The sequence below is a fragment of the Uloborus diversus genome, chromosome 8 (assembly GCF_026930045.1).
Source record: "Uloborus diversus isolate 005 chromosome 8, Udiv.v.3.1, whole genome shotgun sequence".
Classification (NCBI taxonomy): Eukaryota; Metazoa; Arthropoda; class Arachnida; order Araneae; family Uloboridae; genus Uloborus; species Uloborus diversus.
The window spans coordinates 129179040-129200173 of record NC_072738.1 but is presented as its reverse complement, the minus strand read 5'-3'; the positions used below and the strand labels follow the sequence as shown (position 1 = coordinate 129200173).

At 33.6% G+C, this 21134-nt stretch overlaps 1 protein-coding gene across 1 annotated transcript; it reads left to right on the top strand.

Annotated features, from left to right (window-relative positions):
* The first annotated feature begins 334 nt into the window (after positions 1-334).
* LOC129228115 (tigger transposable element-derived protein 4-like) lies at positions 335-20809 on the top strand. Its single transcript, XM_054862758.1, has 2 exons — positions 335-421; positions 19212-20809. The coding sequence occupies exon 2, from the start codon at positions 19231-19233 to the stop codon at positions 20710-20712; it is 1482 nt and encodes a 493-aa protein (XP_054718733.1). The 5' UTR covers positions 335-421; positions 19212-19230; the 3' UTR covers positions 20713-20809.
* The last annotated feature ends 325 nt before the right edge of the window (positions 20810-21134 follow it).

Genomic DNA, 21134 nt, shown 5'->3' with positions numbered 1-21134 from the left:
AAAGCCCATTCATGACGAGGGAGAGGGGGGAGAAAACGGAAAAATAAAAAGCCTATCTTGAATTCCAATCGAAAAGTCCAGGCACGAGACAACCTCTCTTTCTCGGAAAGCGGCGGCAACAAATAAAAATTACCGGAACAGCACCGCTGCCAGCAGAATCCAAATACCTTCATTTCTATCAAACGGAATATCCGGAGAGCAAAGGATAGAGAGAGAGAGAGAGAGAGAGAGAGAGAGAGAGAGTTCGGAAAGAGGGTGTGTGTGGGGTGTCGGAATAGGGATGCTGGTGGGCGGAACGCGGGGAAAGTTCCAATATGGCTGACGCGGGATTCCTCGGGGGTGAAGGATGCTTCCACAGCAGGCGATACAGCCACCAACTTGGAGAACTCTTCCGTGCTTGATATTTGGCTGAGATTTTCAGGTATGTGAAATAAGTAATGTCATTGTTTGTAAGCCGATTAAAATTATTATTACTTTTATTTTTATTTTTCATTTAAAAAATATGACTGTAATATGGGGGAATGGCCACAGCAATCGATGCAGAAAGGGGGTTTGTTTGCAAACATTTCTTCATGTGAATTTTGTGAGAAACCAATAATGTATCTTGCCCATGGGCACCCATAGAAGTTGGAGGAGAGCAGAGGGGCCTCATGGCTTCCCTAGGCATTCACACTGCCAAACTTTCAAATAAATTGTGAACATCAAAACATTTTAGCAGAAGCCATTAAATAATGACTAATTCAAAATTTCTTTGCTTGAAAATTTTAATATCTTTAACCATGCGCTGAATTTGCAATCAAAATTACAGCAATGAATTTCAGGTATCGAAATTCCACCGGCTTCCCAAATAAAACGAAAATATGAATCTCACTAAAGTGACTTAGTTCGTCTAAATTCCAAAACTGAAAATCTTCACAAATTTACTGCTTTCTTTAATTTAGTTTGTGAACAAAAAGAAGTTTAAAAAAAAGTTTTTTCTTCAAATTAGTCTTGAAGGGTACATTCAAGGGAGTCTTGTTATACTCACACACACATGTAGAGCACCAATTCTCTTGTCTTCTTTCAACTTTTATTACATTAATATGCAAAAATAATAATTATTCTCAGTTCTGATTTTATGCAGTCTTATGAACGTGTCTTTCCCTCGGTTTTTGTTAACAGGTTTACTTACTGCAAAGAAATCTTTTTAACATGTTGAAAGCAATGTATTTATTGCTATACAAGAAAATCGCCCGTCAAGGTATGATGGAGGAAAATTTGCTTCTACATTTGAAAGCAGCAACACTAAAAAGATTCAAAAACGTTCCTGGAAAATAATGGGCAGCTGATATGCCCAATTTCTGCCAGTAACATATCTTGCAAAATCCAGGATTGTTTTCCGCTAAAATTAAATAACCCTCCTGATATTATCCTGGAAGACTCCTGTAAAATTCAGAAATCTTGCCGTTAAAAGCCAGTCGTGTCTCCTGAAAATTAGTGTAAACTTAGAAAGGTGTAATATAATAGCTTGGCATCTTCCTGATTTATCAAGGAAGTTCCAAGAGCATTATTGCAAAGATGGCCAAAGCTAAGCCAGAATTGCTGGTAAGTAACGAGAATTTTACTCGCCTGCAATTCTTGCAAAGCAATGTAGTCCATACTTATTCGCTCCCTTTGGGAGCTTAATTAGCATGGACGGGCCGTAAATGAAAGGAAGCCGATACATTTTATAAATACGCTCAGTTAATTTTTAAACTGTAAGTTAAAAATATTTTTCACAACAGTGAAAGGTCTGCATTCGTGCAACTTGTAGAAATTCAGGAAACCTTTTGACAATGATACTTGATTTTTCCAGGAAGTGGATAAAAACCATAAAAATCCCGAAACGTAACACGGAAATACCCAGTAACGTTTCGGAATTTTTTTACAGTTTACCTGTTTACCTGTTTGGTGATATTTTGATAGTTGAAATTTTGACCCTAAATATAGTGGATTAACCAACCCTAAACTCCAGTAGATAGCGTTTATTCTTGACTACTTTTTCGTTTCTTCTTTCTCCTAAAATGAATCTTACCAGTAAAACAGTTAAGTTACCGGATTCAGTTCAGCCTCGTCAAAATAAAGCATTTCCCTGCATGCCAAATATTACCCAAAATTATTATCAAGTTATCATGCCGCAAATTATCATACAAAACACTCAATACACATAACCTGGTTAAATGAAGTTCGAGCTATAAGAAAATGTTCAAGAAATGCACATTTTAAGTTGCAGATAATTTGTTGTTACTGTAACGTGTTGCACCCAAAAAAACGTGATTACATTGGTGAGTAATCACCTCTTCTGAATTTATCAACTCTTTGCAAATTATTATTTTTAGTTAATAGCAGCATTTTAGGTTGCTTTTTTCCCAGAAGAATAAAGCGTTTAAAAATAAGTGGTTGAATATTATTACTTTTTATTTCAATCTTCTCTTTTCCTTATCCACATTGAGACATTTATACAAACTTTGTAGTTTTGAACATATTATATGCTATTTGGAATGAAGGGCTTAGATTTTTTCTTGTGGGTATCTATGTAAATGTCCATATTCATAAATCACACTAGACGGTAAATTTTCGAAAAAAATTTAAAGAATATGCTTTTTATTATAAAATGAAAACTATAACATGCATTTGATAAAATTAAAAACTTTCTATCTTCCACCCAATGACAGAAAATAAAGAGAATTGGTAGTTTAAATTTTTAACATAGAAAAAAAATCTGATGGAAAATGCAAAATAGTCATGTAATAAATTAAAAGAAAGAGAAAAAGAGTTTTGTGTATGTTTCGCAGCTTTAATAGTTTTCAGAAATGAATAATTAATAAATCAATGCAACTAAAAATAAGCTTCAAAAACAGATATTATTGTTTTATTCCAGCTACTGAAGATTTCTCATGAAGCATTTTTTTGAAAATGATTCAGTTCTAAGTTGTCTGCCACAATCTTATAAATGAAAAATGAAAAAAAAAGTGTTGAAAACTAAATGGTTGTTTTATTATGACTGTTATCATAATTAGTTAATTTTCTGTGAACCGTGTAATCGCTTCGCTGACGAAGTCAATTATTTTAATACTAGAAAGTCGACCGTCATGGTACGACGGGTGAAAATTTGCTTCTACATTTCAACGCAGCAATTGCCTGTTTGGTGATATTATGGTAGTTTAAGTTTTAATCCTAACTCCAGTAGATAGAGGTCATTGTTAACCATTTTTACGTTTCTTCATTCCCCTGAAATGATAATTTTACCAGTAAAACAGTTAAGTGACCGGATCGAGTTCAGCCTTATCACAATAAAGCCTTTCCCTTCATGTTAAACATTACCAAAACATGTTATCAAATGAGCATGCCTTGGCGCGACTTTCAATGTTGAAATTCGCTGGTTACTCGATCATTCGCTATTATTTATATCAGGATATTAGAGTGTGGAAATTGAAGTATTTTCGAGGTTCAATCGAAGAAAAAATATGTGCATCATTTAGTTTACGATGGAGTTGTTTCCTTCAGTCAAAAGTAGTACTTTTTGTCACTGAAATTGATAGAATATGCAAAAAAAAAAAAAAAAAAAACACGGACCCAGAAAATACTTTCATTTTCCCAACAGTCATTTTTTAATTAATTTTTTTAAAATGTTTGATTTTTCAAACAAGGCGTGGTCTTTATGACTTCACAAATGATGCTTTTTGCCGCATCTTTCTATCGCGTTTCCACGTTGTGGTAATCAAGAAGCGAATTAAAATTGCGCTTGATTTTAATTCGCGAATTAATATTGCTGCTATCAACCCTATCGTTGCCAATACACGTGAGTAAAGATGCGAATTAAATATTTTGCTCTGTGAATGGCAACACAAAGTAGCATTTCATCAATTGTGATGTCATCGGCAGAAAACATAAACAATAAAAGTGCACCGATTTAAGTATATTTTTTTTGAAAATATTAAACTTAAACAAATTATTTAAAGAATGGTCAGATCCTATGTTTTTAAGCATGCTCTTTCAGAAAAAAAAAATACTTTTAAAATTTTGGAAACGACCTTATTACATAAACAAGTAAACACAGACAAACTGAAGAAATAAATAAATACTTTTATGTCGAGACGTAACAGGAAATAACCATCGTTTTATAGCACAAATATACAGTTTACTTCATACATATGTTTCGGTGTTCCTTGAAACCACGAAACATATGTGAATCGATTATTTGAGAAAGGGCATAAGTGCAACTAATACAACTTTTCAGGAATCAATAAAAAGTGATTATTTCATTCAGAAATGAACTTAATTCTACGAAAATTTTTATGACTAATCTAGTCACAAGTAGGATCATTACCTCACCTTAAATTACGTTTCATTTCTTCACTGAAATTATTTAATTTTTTTTTAATTTGGACTTAAGCCCTTTCTGCAATAAATATACTGAAAGATTAGTTAAGAGTGATGAAAATAAAAATCAAGTGAAACAGATTTGTTTCAAACTGATTTATGATAGTAAAAATAATATAACAAAGTGACAAAAATAATTAGTGAAGTCCGTATTCATAAATTCATTATCTTAAGAATATACATCCGTGTATTTTCCTTTTTCTCTCGTCTTATTTTAGTGAAATAATAAAGTTTGGTGTAAAAAAAATATAAAAAAAGTACAAAAACTAACAAAGATAAAAAGCAAAAGTTTTACACGTGTATAAAATTACATTCATAGTCATCTCTTGTCTAGTTTTGTATAGTACCAAGTTGGATATACATATAAGTATGACTATGTTCTAAATTGCACTGAATAATTATCTTGATATTTGTTATTTCTTCTAACAATATGAAAAATTTCCCTTTATACTCAATATTGGCAAATGTAGTTCAGTCGACAAGAGTTACTTAGCAATATTCTCTTGAAAACCGCCTATATTATAACTCGCCTGAAACCGTTCCTTTAATGTTCTGTCGAATATTAAACCATCTTGAATGTTGATAATTGAAAACATTTGTTGTCCAGTAGAATCTATTTCCGAAATCTCAATTTGGGAGATAAGTCCTCTTAAAAAATGAAGGGAAACTGTTTCAGCTGTTACAGATTTCATTGTTTTCAACAGATTTGACGGTGAATCTTGATGTCATTTCAGGATTTCACTTATAAGAGATTGGATTTCATATGGTTATAATCGGTCATATCTGTTTAACATTCGCTTTACTGTCCCAAAATCCCGGTCGCAAAGGACAAACAAATGTACTCTCAGAAGAAAGTGATCAGCAATCTTGTTAAATTTTTTCAGTGTTATTTCTAGAAAAAGTATTCTAGAATTTAGATACTATTTCTAGAAATTAGTACGTCTACCAGGAAACACCTGGTAGATACAAAGGAGCTTTTTGGTTTGACACTTTCTTTCATACTTAAGTTATTCAAACTGCTTTACGAAGCATTTGGTTCGTCGCTTAATGTTGCAGAAAAACTTGAGAATTTTGACTAATAAAGTGAAACTCTTTTTGTTGATGTTTTAATTGATATTTCTATGGGCGAAATTTTTGACATTCATTGAGGTGTGCAAAATTATTGAAAAAAAAAAATATTACAAACCACTATTGGAAACTTTCAATCAGGTCAGATATTTTGAATTTTTTCTGAGGTGAGTGGTGCAGGGTACCAAAAACCACGCACACTTACATGTAAATACATGAATTTCCCAAAACCAGGGAAGCAATCTGGCTTTGAGAAATTAATGTATGACCTCCTGACCTCCCTATATGATGGGCTTGCTTTCAATACAGTTAGTTCTTAAATTGCGTCGTCGTAATAAGTGGTAAAAGCACTGCTGTAGAAAAGAGCGGGGGGGGGGGGAGGCCTTTGCCCGAAATATTTGGTTTATAATTCTGAAAATAATGCGAATCTAAAGTAAATTTGTTTCATGCCAACTTTAAAAAGATAAATAAACTTTAAATTAAAAAAATTAATGCTGGCATAAACAATCTAAACTAACATTTTTTGGCCCAACAAGAATATCTTAACCATGACATCTCCCCTATAAAAAGATGTGCGCTCCCCCAAACTTACTCTCTCCTACTTTTTCCCAGCTTCAGCGCTGGGAAATTAGCAGCTACTTTTTATCAAAACAAGCTCATACCTAGTAAGAAATCCAGAGTCGTATCATACACTTATTAGTAGCATAAATGTTTAAGATTAGAAGCAGCCCAAGTTGAATTTTCCACAGGGAACAGAAAAAAAAAAAAACCTTTGTGAATCCATTTGTTGCAAAATTCTAGAGGCTTAAAGATTTGTCCCAATTCAAAGATTTCTGGAGTCGTTGATATATTTTCTATGAAACCATGTGTAATAATATTACTAAGAACAAATGAAGCTTGTATTTCTTCATTGGCTAGGGATTTGCGACAGCAAATGCTTATAAGAGATGTTTCATGGATGTGCTACTTCTCTAGCACAAATGAATCACAAGTGACAGCTTCTACTTATTGGAACAGGTCTTTGACCGCTGTGGTAAATATGACGCTTCTTGAAGGACTTGCTTATGAGATTGCATTGAATTCCACTACGAAGAAGATCGCTAACCCTTCTAGATGAGCTTTGATTTTAGAAAAGTTTTAAAGTCATTGTAACGCTCGTTAAGCTAGTGCTGAAAGTGTTAAGTAAATTCCATCTTCAGTCAGGGGCGCCGACTTGCAAAACTTATTGGGGGGGGGAGGGGGCAGGGGTCTAGGGGGTATGCAATCCCATGCGGGTTCCCGACCCCCTAAAAAAGAAAGGGTTCAAAGTTTTATACCTTGAAAATGCGAGCTTGCACATTCTTGGGGCTTATAATTTATACCAGTTGTGTCCAACCTGAGGTCTGCGGACCACATCCGGCTCGCGAAGCTGATCTGTGTGCCTCGTGGTTTAGTGTTACAAATAGAAAAGCAAGCTTAATGATAATGTTCCAAATTGGAAGCTAAATGTTTAGAAATTGGTTTCTGAAAATAGGAAACGAACTATTTTATTACATACGAATTCTGAAACGGGCTTCCATGGGAGCTTCTAACAGTGGAAAAAAGAATTAAAATGTGTATTGCATCTAAGGGTGAACGTTTTGAAGGAGACTAAAGAAGTTTTGTGAATAAACTAATATATAAATATTTTAGAACAAAAATCCGGTTATTTTTGGTCCCCCCTCGTACTTAGCTATTGTCTTAGAAATTACCGACGGAGAATATCCATCTTTTCATTAGTTTTGGAGGTTGTATAATTTAATTAACAGAACACCATTCGTAAAACAAAGGATCCTAAACCGTCGGTCGCTTCCAAAACTTGCTTTTGCATTCCATGCTCTCAACCGTATTTGAGTCGTACGGAGGGGCAAATATCCCTTCACTTCCAAACCTAAAGAGGTCTTGCCCCCTAACTTTTCGGAGTTAAAAAATAATGATCGATTGAAAAATGATTTTTTATAGGTTGTGATTTATTTCACAAAGGTGAAAACTAAAATTCCCAAACAAATGAACATTTCTCATCTTATATCATGAGAATGGAACTTCAAAATGGAAGGCAAAAATCTACGGTGGCCATCCGTCCCGATTTTTGATGCCATATTCCACATTTTTAGAAGTTATGAAATCAGTAGTATTAAAAGTTAGTAGTATAACCCAATTAAAAAAAAAATAAATAAAATCAGCATCAGCTGCAGGGGCCACTCCCCCTAACCGCTACAATTCGTTTGATTCACTATTTTTTGGTGCACCAGCCGCTTAGGCTCTTAACATTAGCTCCATCCCCACATCAGTAGCTATCACTCTGGAAACCTGAGTTCATTCCATTCTACAACTACAAAACTCCGTAAACTTTCCAACTAATTGAACAAACTTTGTAAAACGTAGATGCGACTGTGTCAACTTTTTCTAAACTGCCTACAGTTTCCTGTTTCTCTTCATCTTCCATAATAAGAATCAGGTAACTGTGTATTGATAGTTTGAGTCTGTAATCGCTCTCATCATCGTTGCTAAGAACTCCAGGCGTTTTCATGCATCTTTCTTGTTTAGAGCTTTACTTTTAGCTTTTCTTCTTTTCCAAATTTCTCGGACAGATTTTTTCAAATTGCAGTATCCACACATATTATTTACAATATTCACGGATTGGCAACTGTCCCGTATTTAACTTTCCGTCTGCGGGCTGCGGGTATTTTGATTCAATGTTCAGTGTTAGTGCAATAAAACTTGTTTTATTTAATGCAGTGAAACTTCTATGAGCAACCACTTTTATATAGCGACCACCTCCGTTAACGACCACTTTTCTAAGGCACCGATTTTTTTCCCGTATATGACTAGTGTTAAAATACCTCTGAAAAATCTCTCACAACGACCCGCAAATCGTAAATCTCAGTACTAACAAATATAGGAATTTTTGTCAGAAGAAAAACGCAAATAGAGAGAGACAACAAGAGAAAAGCAATAGAACATTTAATTCGTACACTGATCAGTTTTCTCTTGTTAACGAAAGTGAAAAGAAACCAGAATAAAGGATTAAAATCTATTATCCTGTGGATCCAAAAGTGTTCCTTTCTTGCACTCTGTGTTTTGAACCACAAAAATGTTATAAAAAGGAGGGCGTTGTTTTTCAGACCCTTTGGGAAGCACATGCGCATCTTGAGGCAAGTCAAACCTGCACCCGTCATTGAGGGAGGTTGATAAGAATAGAAGTTCTCTAAAAGGGTGGTTGTTTCTTAAAATTTCTTGGTTGCTTAGGGGGAGGAGGGTCAGAATGGAGCATTCCTAGTTCATTAGGTCAAAATCAAGAAACTAAAGTTGTTTTAAAGAAAATTGAAAATATGAAGCAGGCGAATCTCTTCACATATTTTAAAGCTAATAAAAAGTTTCAAAATGGAAAAGCCATGTAAAATGTGCATTTTACATTACATGTTCAAAAAAAAGTTTCTTTATTTAAATACAATCTTATCATAATTTTCTTGATTAATGCACTGCAGGTAGAAGATATAAAAAACAGCTATTGGTGCTATATTTGCATGTTCGAAAATTACCTCTTAGAGCGACTAACCTCGATTATAATATAGGTCGCTCGCTCAACGACCACTTTTTTCAGGAACAGAAGAGAGTGGTCGCTCCACAGGGAAGTTTCACTGTAACTAGAAAGTCGCCCGTCAATGTATGACGGGTGAAAATTGCTTCTACTCTTCTATATTTGAACGAAGCAACTGCCTGCTTGGTGATACTTTGATATTTGAAATTTCAACCTTAACACCAGTGGATTAACTCTAAACTCCGGTAGATAACGTTAATTGTTTTCGCTTCTTCATTCCCCTGAAGTGACAGTCATAACAGTAAAACTCTTAAGTTACCGGATGGAGTTCAGCCTTGTCACAATAAAGCCTTTCCCTGCATGTTAACAAACATACTATCAAATAATCACGCCGTTACGTGAGTTTCATTGTTGAAACACGTGTGGGTTACTCGATCATCGGCTATTATTTATATGAGGATCCCTGGACTTATACATCATGAACATGTGTAGAGCTTATATAGACTTATGACTGCGTGAAAAATACCGAGAAAAGGTATAAATAAAAATAGAATGGGAATTTTCACCATTTTTTTGATGAGAAGCCAAAGCTTAAAATCAGAAAAATAGGATTATAAAGAGAGTATTTCGAACCAAATGAATCGTTCATCAATACTTTACGACATATCTAAGTTCAAAACTTTCAAAAGACCTCTTTTTTGAATAGAAAGAAAAGTTTATAGGTCGCGTAAAAATGCATGTGTTAATCGACGCTGGAGAATCGATTTTTCGCCTACTTCAGTACCCACAATGGCGTTTAATGTCCGCAGTGGCGTCAGGTGAACGGAGTCTATTTTAAACCCTTGTTAGTCAATATATTCTCCTCCCCCCCAAAAAAGGTCTTATTGTTTGATGGTTACGAGTGTAAAAGAAAATGACGCCACTTTACTCTCGCAGTTACTGCTTGTGCTCGCCAAGAGCAACCGGTTGTACGCAACTAACTGGTGACAAAATGGTTAACGAAAGTTAATTGAAACATCCTACAGACACTCAGTCCGACGTCATCAAATTAACCAACCGTTGTAACCGGTGATCGTAGGGTCTATTGTCGATCTATGATGCGAGCACAAGGTTGAGATAGGCTTTTCTTGCAGGAAGGGAAATACTTTTCTTCAAACCACCTAACCATATAATCTTTTTGCAGCTATTTTTTGTTATATATTTATGATAGTAAAACAGTATGTACTATCCTTATAATAATACACGTTTCGTCCATCATAGCTTACGTTCGCCAACCTCGCCCTCGCCTCTTGCTACCGGCGAGTTAATCACATGACAGCTAATGACGTCAGCGGTTACTAACCGGTTATTCACCAACTATTGTTCATCGAACGCTTTCGATGATCATCGGTTACTTGCGCAGACACGCAGGTGAAAAATACTTTGAGTCTCATAGAACGACATTGGTAGCAAACGACGCCGTCTCTGTTGCGACGGTAACGTAGCAAACAGTTATAAGCCGGTAACGCTGCGATTAGTTACCGATGACCAGTTAAAGTCAGCGAACGCAACCCTTATTTAATCAAAGATTTCGAGTGAAATGAAGTGAAGAAGCATCCTGCCATACTTCTTCTGTAAACAACATGGAAGCTAAAGAATCTCTTTTTATGTTTTGAAGTTGCGAAACATGATCTAAATATAGAATGTATTGTTAAATAGATCTCGCTGCTGACATAAATGTAGCTCAGATTCACCTTTATTTCTTTGGCCAACTGTTATCTCGGTATAATTGCTTCTTAGTTCAGCTGTGGTAATTTCAAATTTTTTCTGAGTATGTTGCGAATTTGTATTGATGTTTGATTAATCTTTAACTGCTGTGACGGATTTTTTTGACTGTTGATAACGTTGAAAAATAATCAAATATTTAAAAAGTGATTTATTTTACGTTATTTTTCACAAAACATAAAACATTTGTATTATGTTACAGTTGTTCAACATTTTTTTAAATCAAATTGCAGTTTTTTTTTTTTTTAAAGAGATATTGTTCACAAATTACTGATTGTGTAGTTTTTTTAATTACAAAAATGTACACTAGATAACAGTGAGTAATTGGGTTGTTGTGTGATACAATGTTCAATTTTCAAAAATTCAATGCAAAAAACTCATGCAATCATGGTTTTTACAACATACGTTTGAGGCAAATAGGTTTCTTAACAACTTTAAAACATTTCTTTTCAAGAAAATTGGTTTCTTTCAAATGAAACATATATAAAACTGCATGTAGGACAAAAATCATTTCACAAATGACATCAAAAGTCATATAAAGTTCAAAAATAACGTCAGAAGCAGAATTGTGTACTTGCTGCATAGCCAAAACTGACGAGAGGCCAGGTCATCCAAGTCGTAAACTAGGATTCTGGCTCACAATCCATTAGTACCTAAGTTTTTTAATTGTATGAGGGGAGGTATACCCGGTTACCTAACTGACATTGGCTCCCACAGCCGTCTTGTGCATCTTAACATCAAAGAGGTTTGGCACAGTATAGCCCTCAAGGGCTCTTGCGCCATAAAAATCAAACCAACCAACCAAACAGGTGCCATGCTATAATAAAATTTCACTAAATAAGTAATTATAAGTAAGCCAGCAAATAATTAGTAAACACTCTCTCTTTAAAATTATGCCAGTGCAATTCTTGAAGATTAAATTGTGCGTACAGTACAAAATTGCTAATATGTTTTGATAGAAATTACTAATTTATCATTTTTCACAAAATTCAATATTCTATCTTTTTTTTTTGATCACCAAAATTGATGTGAGTAACACACTTTGACATCACAAGCAATTCAAATTATTGTCTGCTTTGAAATTGTAAAATTAGTTTCTCAAAGAAAAAAAAAAGAGAAGATTATCTCTTTGAATAAAAATTGTTTTTTATATATTCATTAAAAAAAATGGGTTTTATTTTCATTTCTTTTAAAATGTCATCTGAGCCTTCTTGCCAGTTTTATTAGCTTTTGTTGAACACAATAACTTGGAAAAATTCTGTTTCATTGATACACTAGTTCTAAGATTACTTATAGTCTACATTTTTAAATATTTTCCTGAAATTTGCTGAATTTAATTTATTTATACATGCAGCTGTCAACATGGAAAGATTGCGCCTGATGCTGGTGTGAATTAAAAATTTATCATCATGCTTTCTGATCATATATAGTTCAAATTCAATTCTATTTTTTGCAAAAAATAGTAAAGTAAATCAGTTGTATATCACATTTGAGATTTATTTATTGGAATCGCGATGATACACTTTAGCAATATTTTCTGGCAATGTTGACGAGCTGAGAACAGCTTTATACTGATTATGATTTCAAGAAGGAAATCCTTAGAAATGTAAAATGTCTGATCAGTTGCTAATTTCATGGTTTTATGATCAGTATGGTTTTTAAACTTTGTACAGTAAAATCCCTCTAATGCGGACACTAATGGGACAAATTTTTTTGTCCACAATAGAGAGGTGTCTGCATGACAGGGGTTTAATAATGTTATTTACATTGGAACTGGGGAATTAAAAATTGTCCGCTTAAAAGGGGTGTCCGTTAGAATGGGTTTTACTGTATATATAATTCTACATAAGTTTTAAACATTTCTCTCTCATACAGATCCTCTTTAGAGCTATACTAACATGTCCAAAAAAATTTATTTTTAGGTTATTAGGCTGCATTTTATGTAGAATCCTATTCCACATTAAACCATAACAACGTAATTCTGTTAAAAAAAACAAATAAAACTCTTTATATTTATTTACCAATTTTTTAACAGTGCAATTCCCGACCTTTGTATGCAGTTAACAAATGTGTTTACGCTCTGCTGCAAAGTTGTGAGAATGTGACTTACCTTAGTCTGGCTTTGAGGTACAGATATTTTTTGGAACACATCAAATTTGATGGCCAATCTCTTTGATGAAAAGGCAGTTTGCCCCGTCATACCATGACAGGTTATTTTCTAGATTAGCAATACAGTTGAACTCGCTTATTACAATAGAAAAGTTATCATGATATTTGCTTGTTATAAACAAGTGCTCGTAATAAAAAAATTGTTACAATTCGTTCTCACTTGCTTTGCTTGTTTCCAATTTCTCTACAGTGCAGAGAAGTTCAGGGTTGCCACGCCGCAAGGAAACCTGAAGAAACAGGGAAAATGCAGGAAATTCAAAAATCAATTAAAAACAGAGAAAAAATCCAGGGAATTTTGAAAAATTTCTCAAAAACCTGGAAAACCCAGAGAATTTTTAAGTTGAAAATGCAAATCAATGCTCAAATATATGTAGTACTATGGAAATAAATAAATGAGTTAACGAAAAAAATATTTTTTTTTCGTTAATAATAATCAAGTTTTAAAAAATTACAGTAATATAAAGATACTTTCACTTAAGTTTATTTCTTGTTTTTGTTTAGTAAATATTAAAATGTCTATCATAATAGCAAAAATTATTTATTGTTCAATTTGACATGCATCCTGAATTTAGAGAGCATGAAATTAGTCATCAATATTTATTGTTCTGCTTAACTTTTTAAACTTAACTTTATCTTTTTAGATTCATGTAATGAATGGATAGGAAAAGGCTTTTTTTTCTTGTATAAAAAATTAAATATATATACAATCACCATGTTATTATTTCAGTTAAGAAATTCTTCTTTAATTCCCCTTATTTTATATTTGTATTTGATATTTTTCCCCTCTGTAATGAAACTATCAGGATATTAGTGTTCCTTTTTAAATATCAGTGTACGCTTGTTTGTAATGTTGCGTACAGGGAAAACACAGGGAATTTTTTCCCCAAAATTGAGTGGCAACCCTGAAGTTGGTTAATTCCTTTAAACTGTCTCATTGTCTCTTTCTTGTGCTATTGATGTCTTTCGAGGAGTATTCATGGGCCGAAGCATAGTCTTTTTTACTCCGGTCTTCAGAAAACGTTTGAAGTTTTTCTTCATATCAAAAGACATTGAGTAAGTTGATGGTAGTTCTGTTTCAAATTCTTCAAAATTTTTGTTATCGCCGTTTTCATTGATTTTTTTAATTTGTATTAGCTTGAATTTTAGCTACAATATAATTGGAAATAAGTATATCAGAAGTGATAACATTGATGTCAGCAAATGTGTAATTTTTAATGCCTCTCTCACTACAAATAAAACAAAAGTGCTGTCAACACTACTTCTTTTAAGGATTTTAAAACTCATCCTTTTGCGGGAAATCAATAGAAATTTTATAAAACCCAAAAATATTACACGTTTTAAGACGGTTTTGCTCCTTAAAAGTCAGTTTTGCTTCCATAGACTAAACATTATACCAACCAAATATTTCCGAGATCTTCGTTATAACCAAGTTTTTGTTAAATCAGGGCTCGTTATAAGCAAGTTCGAGTGTAGTCATCAAAAAAATTAAATGTGTCTACAATTCAAGAACAATTTAAGTAATATTTACGGTATGGAAAATGTATGTGACAAAATATACTGTAGTTTCAGATTAACACTGGTCCCTGAAATATTTTGTTTGTTGTTGTAAAAATAATGTACTCTGTTTAAGGGTTCTTCACTCATGTTCGGAGTACTTTTTTTCAAAACTTTCAAACATTGACTATATGTTTTTTGATTAAGAGTGATTAAAAGTAGAAAAATAAACAATGAAATAATTATTTTCTTATAAAATTTTTTAAAAAGGGAAAATTGAGTAAAAAATTAGCTAATTTTTTCGTTTACGACAAACACTCGATACTTATTTCAACTCAATATGTTTAAAAGTCCTTTCTTAAGTACGTTACTCAGTGGCGTACCTCGTAATGGTGACACTCGGGAGCGGTAGTTTGTGGTGTCACCCCCCCTCAAACTTTTTCAAATTTGTAGTCTTAAAAATGCATTTTAGCTTCATACTTTTCAAAAACTTTTGATTCCACTTTGGGTGGTGTCACCCCCAGACGGGTGACACCCAGAGCGGACTGTCCCTTTTAGCAACGCCACTGCGTTACAATATTACTTACCTGTGCTCTGAACTAAAAGTTTTATGCCAGTTCTAAAGTTAAGAAAATTATGGCAATTTTATTGAAGTTCAGAATTTTCCTCAATAAACCATCAATATTTTATGGTTAAATACCTGTAAAATTTTAAAGACTGACATAGAACTTAGATCATTGTTCAAAACATACCTAGGAATGGGGACAACATTGTTTGAAAAAATCAGGGTAATACAATGAACTTCCGATTATCGGCGATTGGATTATCTGGGGTTCGGATTATTTGATGCTGTGCAGATAGATTTGCTATAGATATGTGCATTGACTGAAAATTGTTAATAATATCCATATTCAACACTGATTACCTTCGAAATTGGATTTCAAGATAAATTTATGAAAAATGTTCATTATTACTTTCACGAATACATGAGTGAAAGCAAAAGTCTTTTTCTTACTAGAAATTTAACCTACCTACTGCATGTTCATTTTCAATCCTGCGGATAGTTTTGAGCTATGCGCGCAGATACTTTATATTTTTATCTTACTATGATTAATTTATTTACATTCCTTCATTTAGTGACTCACTTATTTATTTATTCATTCACTTATTTTTTTTTTCATTCACTCTTTTACCACACTCAATTTATTTTTCTTCATATATTAACTAATTTACTTAACTACTTGTTTATTAGTCCATTATTTATTCATTCAATCTTTTATTTACTGATTCATTTAATGTGAAATATTTTTTATAATCGAATAGAAAATATTTCATCATAAAAATATTTCTTTTTCACATAACCGCGTGAAAAAGAAAAGTGAACATTTCCCACTTCTTTTTGTAGGCGCAAATTCACTGTCAAAAACAATAAATACTGTCTCAGTGTAAGTTTTATTACAAATATAATGTTCTTTCTTTTATGTTATGTAATTTTCACCCATGGCTCGGCATTTAGAAACTTTAATCTCGACGTTTCTTTACTTTCCTCCTTGGCACCAGCTATGGAAGGCGAAGGGGAATTTATTTAATTCCAATTCTATTCGCTAAAGTTATGATAAAATTGATCAATCATTCAGAGGACTTTTTTTTAAAACACTTATCTTATAAAATAAAGTGAAGATACAACTTTAAAGTTGTGACTCTAGCATTTTACCTTCAAATACGCGCTTGCTCAGATTTTATGGTAAAATTTTAAGCACTTTTTCTGAAAGAATTTAAATGTAATATGCCTTTTAAAAAGAAATTGCTATACTGATATTTTTATCATTCCTTTTTTTAATACTGAACAAGAATACTACCTAGATTCAGTAAATCATGGCATTTGTAAGAGCAAATAATGAACAAAAGCAGCTGGGGTAAAATCTATGATGCACTCGCTTGTGTTTTAAGATCTAAAGTATGTGTTGGAAGGTAGATTAATTTCAAAATTGGAGAGTGTCCAACTTGTGGCTGATAGCAGTGCTCCTCCTCCCTTGTGTTGAGTTTTATCCGACTACAAAACGAAATAACCTTTACATTCACTGGGAAATCTAGACGAAGTTCTATATTTAAGTCAGTTTGTACGGATAAGAGCCCAGGTAAAGAGGTTTCAGGGCACAAACCTTAGTTCCGCTGCAACAGGATCCAAAAGTGGCTGTTTGATCCCAGAAATGCAGAAGTGTTCCTTTCAGAATGTAACTTTTTTACTTTTCTTGCTATTGCTTTGCAGCATATGTGTCAGTTAAATGCATTCACTATAGAATAAATTCTTCCATTTTTTCACTGTACCGACTTGACTTGAATCTCTTTATGCCTCCCTCAGAAGTGCATGTGACAGCAATTGTTTTCCTCCACTCTCTTTTTCAATGAAGCTACTCTGGACGAATTCCAGCCAGGCTAACCAAATATGTTTGGATCGTTTATTGCCATGCTTTAACAGTCAAGGTCCTTTTTCGCTTTGCCGTGATTGCCTCAAAATAATTTGTTCCTTCATGATATAATCTACAGCTGAAGGGCCAAAAACATCCTAACCTTCACCTGCAAAAAGATAGGTTTCATTCATTGCGGTTTCTGCAATCAGTGTTTTTTTTTTTTTTTGTCACGTGGCTGGAGGATTGGCCCAGTGCACAACCTTCCTCCGTTACCCGGGTATAGAGATGGACAAGCCCACATATGGGGGAGTTGATTTGTTCCGACTAAAGACACAAATATGTTGGGAGCGCAAATATTGTGTTCAAACTTCAAATTTCAACGGAAATGCCATTGCATTTCTGAAACGAAAACAAGCAACTTTGGACTCCCCTTACAACAGAACTAAGGTTTATGTACTAATACTGCTTTTCCTGGCTCATATTTAGTGAGAATTAGGTCTGGATATTACCTAAATCCTAATTTTTTTCCAGATATGACTCTTTAGATTATGCCGTCTATTCGTGAACATCATGTTGTAACATCATTAAGGCAAAAGAGTAGGGCTAAGGTTGCAAAAATGAAGCAACAAAACTAGTTTATTCTTCCTTGTGCAAATTCATTGGTTTTCATTTTGCTTGAATCGTTTAAAGTCAGTTAAAGTTTATAGTATGATGAGATTTCATCTAAAAGTTGAAGGGTCAGTCAGGGTTGGGAAAAACCAGATTTTTTAAGGAAAAAACCCTAAAAAACTTTTGTTCTTTTTTAAAATCATGTATATGTTACCCCAAAGAGCTAAGAATGGAGAATATCGACTTTCACCAGTGTTTCACCGGAAATATTTATTTGGTCTTTTGCCAAGGTCTTTGGCACATGCATTCACCGGCGAATACAAGTACAAATGTGACGACAAGCAACAGGCTCTGGGTCCAGCTAGGCTAGTTCTAGTCAGTTTCTTAGTCCCCAATGCAGATCAGTGACACTCTTAAAGTTATCTACCCCCTTGTTAATTACAGCCTCTTTCAGTAAGCTGTTCCAAGTGCCCACAACCCTACTAAAATAGTATTTTTTCTTAATTTCAAGGTTAACTTGAGGTTCAACCTTCTTTAAACAATGACCTTTTATCCTGCTTTCCGTGCAAGAATTTAATTTATTAACATGTTTCAATTTGATAAATTTAAACAACTGAATCATGTCCCCTCTGATCCTCTTTTGCTCCACGCTATACATATTAAACCTTTTATGTTTGCTATCATAATCTAATTCTGAAAGTCCCCTTACTAATCTAGTAGTCCTTCTTTGAACCCTTTCTAATAAAGAAATATTTTTCTTTAGATAAGGAGATCAAAACTGAACGTGTCGACATTTACCAGATTATTGTACAAAGAACAATTAATGATCCTCTTGATTCTTAAATGAAGTTCCTTACCCTCCTTACTTGACAACACTCCAAAAGAAAAAGTACTAAGGGGTGTAATGTCGAGCGATCGTGTTGGCCATTGGCAGTCTGACGCAATCAGTGATTTTTCCTGAGAAATGGTGTCGCGCCATGTACCGGCAAAGGGAAAGTTATTTAAAGTGCAAAATTTGTAGTATACAATTGTTTTATGCTGCCTTTTCAATAATAATAAAAAAAATGGTACGTACCTTAATTTTAATTTGGATTTTTTTTTCAATCATGAAATGCGCTCAATACTTTTGACCCATCTTGAAAAATATGTCCTTTTTATGAATTGTGCCCTTGTTGTTCATACTGCAAGGGCTTTTTTTTTAAAATTTGCTTCATTGCCCTCCCTTTTTTATGTGTCGACTGAGTTGACTGTGATATTAAACCATGTATTGATGTACATAACATTGTTTATAGACTCAGAAGACATATCAGTATACATTAGAAATATCTCTGTACTATCGATAAACTTCATGAATTCTACAGATATTATAAACTATCTTTCTAATTTTTATCTTTTTTTAATACAGCCGAAGTTAAAGGTCAAAAATTGTTTTTTCAAGTGTAACAGAAAACATTGAGCTCCGCAAAGCAGATTCTTTTAATCAATTCTCACATCATTGTCTATTGGAAATAAAACAACAATTAGTATTATCGGAAAGCGTTCTCAAAAAATAAAAAGCATAGAAATTGGTTCTAGGAGTCGAGCGATTTAGAGCAGTTTCTTCATTTTTAATCAGACAGAATTACTGTGCGGTGTCTCATTATATGTTATCAAAACTTTGCAGATTTAGTGCACAACTTATCTGTTGGCAAATGTCTACTTCTGATTCCTTATTTTCGAATTTCATCTTTTTTCAGAGAATTTGTGCAGCAAAAGATGAATTTAAATGGGAAAAATGCTGAAAAACGAAAAATCACTCCTTTATCCATGAAGGAAAAGAAGGAACTGATTCTACTCTTTGAAAATGCAAATATTCCAAAAAGTACTTTTGCTAAACAGTATGGAATCGCACGGTCGACATTAACTGATATTCTATCATCAAAAGAAAGCATAGAAAATTCTGACTGCAAAGAGTGGAGGAAACGAATTCGAAATTCGAAATTTAAGGAAGTAGAAGAAGTTTTAATGCGATGGCTAAAATTCGTCCGGTCTGAAAATAGGTTGATTTCAACCGCAATTCTGAAAGAAAAAGCATTGGAAATTGCGAAAGAACTCAAAGTTGAAAACTTTAATGCGAGCAGTGGTTGGATCGAGCGATTTAAAGTGAGGCATAATATTTGTTTCAAGAAATTATGTGAGGAAGCAATAAGTAACAATGTGGTTGAGAACTGGAGGAATAATGTGTTGCAGGATGTTTTAACGCGGTATTCAGAACCAGACATCTTTAGTTTAGACGAAATTGGATTGTTTTATCGTCTTTTACCTCATGAAGTTGTTACTTTTAAAGACGAAACCTGCTCTGATGGAAAGCACAGCGAACTGCGTTTGACTGTTCTATTTGGAGCAAACATGGGTGGAACAGAAAAACTAAAGCCTCTAGTCATTGGCAACAGAAAGTCTCCGAAGTGCTTCGAGAACATTAAATCGCTACCTGTTGATTATTATTCGAATTCGAATGCATGGATGTCTCCATCAATATGGGAAGAATGCATTCGGAAACTGGACGGTGAATTTTTGCTACAAGGTAGAAAAGTTGCTTTTGTTTTGAACACTTGCCCTGTACATTTTCATTTGGGAAACCTAGACGCTATTGAATTGATTTTTATTCCCCCTAAAATTTCGACGATCCTTCAACCTCTTAACCAAGGTGTTATATTTGAGTTCAAACGCGTTTACAAAACTTTGTTAGCTAATGATTTGATCAAGTCTATAAATGAAAATCGAAAATTTGATGTTTCGATATTCGACGCTATCTGTTACATTCACAAAAGCTGGAGTTTGGTCTCAAATGCTACTTTAAAGAATTGTTTCAAATTAGCAGGATTTGTTAGTGGTACTGAACAGTCTGATATCGGAGGTGTAGATTCTTATGTTCTTTCTTTATGGAGTTTATTGGAAATTGCGAATAAACTTGAATGTACTGTAGCTGATTTGATTGATTACATTAATATCGATAACAATGTTGCAATTGGTCCTCCGGAAACGCTGGAAGTATTTGCTGCTGAATTTTTAGAAGTAAGGAACGAGCTTGAAGATGAGGAAGTTGATAACGATGGAGTTTCTGTCTATACCCCACCAAGCAAAGTGCAAGTTGTTGATGCTTTAGAAACTATTAGGCGCTACCTTACATCGATTGAGCATACTACAGATGAAGAATTTAACGCATTAACTGTCTTAGAAAAAACTCTGCATTCATAAGTATTGTTATTTGAAAAGCGAGAATTTATTACTATGTTGTGTCTGTTATATGTGGAATAGAAAAATCTAAAATAATGTTTAAATGTAAAAGAAAGATGTAAAGCTGTATTTTATTAACTTGCTAGTAGTATTTAGTTGTTTACTGTTTTATTTCTTTAACCATATATATATATATACACATGCATATGTGTGTATGTGTATACAAAAAGAGAGAGAGAAAGAGGATTACCAACTTTCCATAAGCCAGATCTGGACGCCTTCATCACATTGAGAGGGGGGAGGCGAAGTGAGAAACTTGCAGTTTTTCACCGATAGACATGCAATCGCACTTCGCTTCTTAACCTCAAAACTTTAGAACTATTTTTACATTTCTTAAAGCCTTATATGATTTTTGTTATCATCTCATTTATGTAAAGTAAAAA